Consider the following 6,579-nt stretch of genomic DNA (forward strand, 5'->3'; position numbering starts at 1 on the left):
GGATTTTCGATCCTCGGTTTCTGTTGGCTGTCTGGATTTTGAGAGAGTTTATTGGCTGAGTGTTGCTTCATTTACTGTTCTGTTTTTGACTGTGCTCATGGCGGAAAGCTTGCTGGTTTTGGAGGTTGGGGGATGAAGACTCAAGGAAAAGATGATCTTAGTAATCCATAGGACACTGAACAGAAGAGAGGGGAAGCTGCCTTTTGTGTTCTTGTCCAGTGCTGTGAACGTTGTGTCGAGGGTGACAGATCGTGTGTTAGATCTAAGGACAGCCTAACTGGTCTTCTGGCAAGCATGGCACATGGTCGAGAAGGTGCGTCTTGCTGAGCAGGAGCTGGGACACAGAGACAGATAGGGCAGGAAAAGAAGGGCACTTGGGGATTGTCTGTGGCATTTATTGGCACCGTGGAAACTGGGACAGGAAGCTTTCCCTGATCCTGTGCTGCAGTGCTTCAGCAGCTATGAGGATTGGGTCTGGGGTAACATAGTGGATGGGTCTTTGGACAGAATGCCCAGTCTTCTGGCAGTCATGGCCTGTTTCAGCAGGGAGTTTCTGCCTGTAATCGAGGGCTCAGACACAGAGATGGCACGAGAAGAGAAGAGAAGATGGAATGCTCTTTTGTATCTACAGGAAGCATGGACATGTGAGAGGAAGCTGCAGTCCTAAGGGCAACCTTGACTATTGGGTTTCAGGCGGCAGAACATGGGCACGGTCTGGTGGCATCTTACCTAGTTTCTTACTAACGCTTAATACTCAGGCGTCAGGTTCCCAGGGCTCATTTATTTGCTTCTATATTTACTTAGGTTTTTGTTGTTTATCTATGAAAGACTGTTTGCTTATTTTTGATAAAATGTACTATGTGCATGGTCAGTCAGCAACTGTTCAGTTTGGGGTTGACCTGAGGTCAGATACCAACAGCCAACCCAAATTGGGAGGCGCTTACCTACCTGCTCTACAGATCTAATGGTCTGACACCCTATTCCCTTGTGTATCATTTGTGCACACATGGAAGGCATTTTTCTCTCTTATTCACAAACATGCACGTAAAATGGTAATAGATATAATTTCAAAACTGCTATGACTTATACAGCAGTTAGCTTAAAACAAGTTGTTTAGGTCTATAGTACAAAGCATAATCTGTTTTGTTTTTTTTTAAAATCTACGTACTTGCACTTGGTTTTAAAAGTTAGCATTTTCTCACATTGGTACAGACTTGTATCCAGTCATTAATCACTGAAAACAAATGATTTCTAAGTGATCCCAAAGCACATGCTTTTCTTTATCATAAGTGAAGGAGATACTTTTAGCAGTCAATATTTTCTCCAGTGTTGCACCATTCTCATGCTTTAAGCAGTAGCCCAGCCGCCCAATTGGATGCACATAGGGAGTGAAAGAACTGGAACTGAGAGATACGTGAGAAGTTGCAGGGACAGAGCCAGATGAGCACTTTGAACCTGAAGCCCCATGTGTCTGAGACAGAGCTGCAGGAATTAGTATTTGCCCTCTTAGGTTTCTTGTCTTGGTCCAATGTATAATCTTCCTCCATATTGGAATGGAAAAGGTTTTATTGTGCCAGTAAATATTTGAAAGACATCATTTGTTGTCTGATTTTACAAGATGTGGCAATCACAAGATGGCCTTGAATGTCAAAGGATTCTTTGGAAGTTTGAACAGTTCGGAGACTTTTGTAAACATTGAAAAAAAATATATATATACACATATATATGTATGTATATGATTTATTAATTATATATAAGTACACTGTTGCTGTCTTCAGACTCACCAGAAGAGGGCAGCAGATCTCATTACAGATGGTTGTGAGCCACCATGTGGTTGCTGGGATTTGAACTCAGGACCTCTGGAAGAGCAGTCAGTGCTCTTCACCACTGAGCCATACCTCCAGCCTGATATATAGCTTCATGAGAGGAAGACCATGAACCTAGAGTGACCAGAGTCGCAATGTACTCAGCACACTCGACCCACTTCCTGTTCTTTAAGTCTACTGTGTCGTGGTTGAAACTTAGCAGTCAGCTTCTTTCTTCTGCTCTCATGTCCTCACCATTACAGACTCTGTCCCTAGGTCACATAAGATGCAATAGAAGCGATTGTTATTCAGAGCTAAGACATTCCTTTCCCTAGCCTGACATTTTTATGTTTTGAGTTGTGTTTATGATTCTGATTTTGAAGACAAAAGTATTTCTGTGTGGCCTTGACTGTCCTGAAAGTAGGTTTGCTGAACAGGCAGATGATAATGAGCCGTCTGCCTCTCTCTCCAGAGTGCTGGAATTAGATGTGGGGCAAAATGCCTAGTTTGTTTTGTTTTTATGTTAGCTGTTGGGGTTGGAATGTAGATTTTGTATGAGCAAGCATATGCGCATGTGCTGAACTTCAGGTACACTTGAACTGTGAAACTCGCAGACAGTATATTATATTTCACAGGATGTCAGGCATTCATGTCATTAGTAGTATGTGGATGTTCATTGGATTACAGGTGTGTGTCATCATTTCTACCTGTGGGTTTTGTTTCGAATTTTTTGAATGAATGTATTTTCCCTGTACGCATGTGTAAGTTCATCCTTTGTGCCTGATACTCACAGCAGGCAGAAGATATCTTTATAACTCCCGAAGTTGGTCTAACGGATATTTGTGTGCCTCCATGCAAATATTGGGAACTTACCCCAATTATTTGCAAGACAGGGAATAACCTCTGGTGAGCCACATCTCTGCCCTATGTTGCTCATTCATGATCAAGATTTATATAGCTAATATTTTCTTCTCTCCATTTGTAACTTTTTAAACATACATTCACTTTTATTAAGAACTTATTAATTTTACTGTTAAAACTGGGTTACTTAAGGTTTTTGGAAGATGACTACAGACCTGTAGTGAATGTATAATTCTCTGTAGGTACTTCAGAGTAGACCTCTGGGTTTTTTCTATTTGTTTCTTTTATTGATTGATTTTTGCAGGGGAATTAGCATCTTAATATGTACCTGTTGATGTCCTGGAACTTAAGGCACAGACCAGGTTGCCATGCCATGGGTTTCTGCCACTGACGACTGGGATTAAAGGCCGGAGTGAATGCACCAGCTTTCTCATCACTTCCTTATTAGTAATTATCATCACAATTGGTCAGATATGTGCTCAGTACTGTTGAACTATTTTCTTGTTTGTCTTTATGTCTGTTAGTTCCCATTTCTCTATTCAAGGGGTACAGAAATGACAGAGGCAAACCCTAATTATTATTATGTTTACTTCTAAAATGACTTAATTTCATTAGAGCATTTGTCTCAGGAATTAAGAGGCGTAATCCCCAAAATTAAGACTATATTCTCAATGAAGTATACATTTACAATGTTCTCAGTAATATGTTTTCTTATGTACATATGTATGGGATATTTTAGGGTATAGTGACCTATGATGATGTGCATGTCAACTTCACTCAGGAAGAGTGGGCTTTGCTGGATCCTTCTCAGAAGAGTCTCTACAAAGATGTGATGCTGGAGACCTATAGGAATCTTGCTGCTATAGGTAAGAATGAATTTCCTTTCACTTTTTAAAATGTAGGGACAAGTGTTTCTTTGTTATTGTTACTTGTTCTTGTAATATCAGCGGAGAATAGTAAAAATGTGGTGAATAAATCAGGCATGGTTCTAAAATTCACAGAAGTTTTAGTAACTTAAATTTTGCCTAATTTCTAATAGAGTAACATACATTCTCTGGTACTATATTTTAGGCTATGTTTGGGAAGATCTTAATATTGAAGAACATTTTCAAAGTTCTAGAAGATATGGAAGGTAATTTTCATGTGTAAACTGATAAAAATATTGCTTGGAAGAAATTTTAGTATGTCTTGCAAATTTTAAAGACAAGCAACATGGTAAAAAATGCACTACTTTAAGTTATGGATGATTATTAATTAATGACAAACCACATATGTCCATGCCAGATATCCATTTTGTGTTTTCAAGCCATTCCTCTAAGTACAAAACAATTTGTTAACAGATCTTACCATTTAAATCATAGCGAAATAGAGCTATGCTGTAAACTGCCAGTGTGTTTAATCTCCTACAACTTAGATATTTCAAGGATATACATATTGACTAGGTGATAAGTATATGTCCAAAATCTTCTAATAAGCAAATAGTCCACACCAAAGCTGGTGTCAATAATATACTTGTAACAGTGTTGCTAAGTTTAAGAAGATGGACGGTTTATGATAGTCAAGAATGCTGCTGTGGAGGGACTTTATTGGTATTTAAAAGGCATGTTATATGTTACAATGTTACAAGCCATGTGAAAATAGGAATATATTGAAAGAAGCAGCAATGCTCTCTCTCTTTCAGCACAATTAGAATATAACGTAGTACTCCCCACTTTGAGTAGACTTTCTAAATGTGCTACAAGTTTACAAATAAGTGCACCTCCAACTTAATTGGACAAATCTACAAACTTGCTGGGGACTATTGCTATGAGTATTAGGGACATGAAAAATTTTCTGTTTGCCTTGGTTCACTTTGTAAATGTCGTGTTACTGTCACCATAGCAAAAGTTATGAGTGCAATCATTGTGGGAAAGCTCCGAGTTCTTCCTGTTCACTTCAGATCTGTGAACAAATTCATATAGAAAAAGGATGCTATAAATGTCAGCTATGCTGTCAATGCTCTTCCCAGTCCATGTATCTTCATAGATGCAAGAGAACACACAATGAAGGGAACTCCATACTCCATACGTGTAAACAAAGTGATAATACATTACTATCAGGTTGTTCTTTACAATTAGACAAATTGTAGATGAAAAGATTCATCAATGTAATGATGTGAGAAAGCTTTCATATTTGCCAATTGTCTTTGCAGACATGAGAGAAGTCATACTGAAGAGCAGTCTTCTCAGTTTATGCCATGTGGTGAAGCCTTGGTACTTCACCGTTATCTTCAAATACATAAAAGGACACACACTGGACAGAAATCCTTTGAATGTAACCAATGTGGTAGAGCCTTTTCAGGAAATCATCATCTCCTAAGACATAAAAGAATACATACTGGTGAGAAGCCCTATGAGTGTAACCAATGTGGTAAAGACTTCGCACGACACTGTTCTCTTCAAACACATAAAAGAATTCATACAGGAGAGAAACCTTATGAATGTAATCAGTGTGGTAAAGGCTTTGTATGTCACAGTAGTCTCAAAAAACATAAAAGAACACATACAGGAGAGAAGCCCTATAAATGTAGTCAGTGTGATAAAGCCTTTTCATGTCCAAGTGGTCTCCTGTATCATAAAAGAACACATACAGGAGAGAAGCCCTATAAATGTAGTCAGTGTGATAAAGCCTTTTTATGTCCAAGTAGTCTCCTGTATCATAAAAGAACACATACTGGAGAGAGACCATATGAATGTAATGAATGCGGTAAAGCCTTTAATCATAATGGTCATCTTCAGATACATAAAAGAACACACACTGGAGAGAAGCCCTTTGAATGTGACCAATGTGGTAAAGCCTTTGCACGAAACAGTCATCTCCTACAACATAAGAGAGTACACAGTGGAGAGAAACCCTATGAATGCAAGGATTGTGGTAAAGCCTTTGCATATTATAATAGTCTCCAAGTGCATAACCGAACACATACAGGAGAGAAACCCTATGAATGTAATCAATGTGGTAAAGCCTTTTCATGTACAAGTGGTCTCCTGCATCATAAACAAATACATAACACATTCAATGTGTTATATTAACACATTGAATATAATCAATGTGTTAAAGCCTTTCCAAACCAACCTAGTCTGCAAATACATAAAACAACACATACTGGAGAGAAACTGTTTGAATGCAAACAATGTGGTAAAGCCATTGCATATTCATGGTCTTCTCTGAATACATGAAAGAATATCTACTGGAGATATATATTATGAGTGCAAACAATGAAGCCTTTGCACAAATATGTAGTCATCATCATGGAAGAATCCATACTGGATAGAAACTCTGAATGTATTTAATATGGTGAAGCCTTTTCAAATTTCACAAGTCTTCATAATCATCAAAGAGAAACCCTATAAATGTATTTAATATGGTGAAACCTTTGCACATTTCTACAGTTTTCATCATCATGAAAGTACTCACACTGTAGAGAAAGTCTGTGAGTGTAGCAATGTGGAAAAGCCTATGTGTAATATGGTCCTCTGAGATCCAACACAACTCAAACTCATGCAATGAAAATGACTAGAATTTATTGTAGTGAAGCTGCTGCTGCTGGATCAAGGCCAGAGAACATACTTGAAGGCTGAACTGTGACCCTCCCAAGTCACCTCCTCACACTGAGCCACAGTGAAAACCAGAAAGGTCTGTGCCAAGTTACAGCTACATTTCCCCACCAAACAGGATTTAGTGATAGGGGCTTTGTTCATGGAGTTTACTATGTCATCTGATACAGAACGTAGGCGTTACAATCTAATCAATCATATCCACTGTTCTATTGTGGTTAGGAACAGGCATTATGTTTTGAAGAGTAACAGATGAATAGAACAAGAAATTATTAGGGACACTCATTATGTTTTCAGGAACAAAAGATGCTCAATGG

The 6,579-nt window shown here is 38.4% G+C and overlaps 1 protein-coding gene across 1 annotated transcript; it reads left to right on the plus strand.

Moving 5' to 3' along the window:
* Positions 1-301: 301 nt before the first annotated feature.
* LOC116901031 (zinc finger protein 120-like) lies at positions 302-6,107 on the plus strand. Its single transcript, XM_032902617.1, has 5 exons — positions 302-313; positions 3,406-3,532; positions 3,738-3,798; positions 4,858-5,678; positions 5,766-6,107. Exons 1-5 carry the CDS (start codon positions 302-304, stop codon positions 5,882-5,884), a joined length of 1,140 nt encoding a protein of 379 aa, XP_032758508.1. The 3' UTR covers positions 5,885-6,107.
* The last annotated feature ends 472 nt before the right edge of the window (positions 6,108-6,579 follow it).

The sequence above is a fragment of the Rattus rattus genome, chromosome 5 (assembly GCF_011064425.1).
Source record: "Rattus rattus isolate New Zealand chromosome 5, Rrattus_CSIRO_v1, whole genome shotgun sequence".
Lineage (NCBI taxonomy): Eukaryota > Metazoa > Chordata > Mammalia > Rodentia > Muridae > Rattus > Rattus rattus.

Excerpts from the sequence above, each read along its gene's own strand:
- LOC116901031 (XM_032902617.1), top strand. Across the intron at positions 3,533-3,737 it reads TAGGAATCTTGCTGCTATAG|GCTATGTTTGGGAAGATCTT; the intron begins GTAAGAATGAAT and ends ACTATATTTTAG. Across the intron at positions 3,799-4,857 it reads AGTTCTAGAAGATATGGAAG|ACATGAGAGAAGTCATACTG; the intron begins GTAATTTTCATG and ends TTGTCTTTGCAG.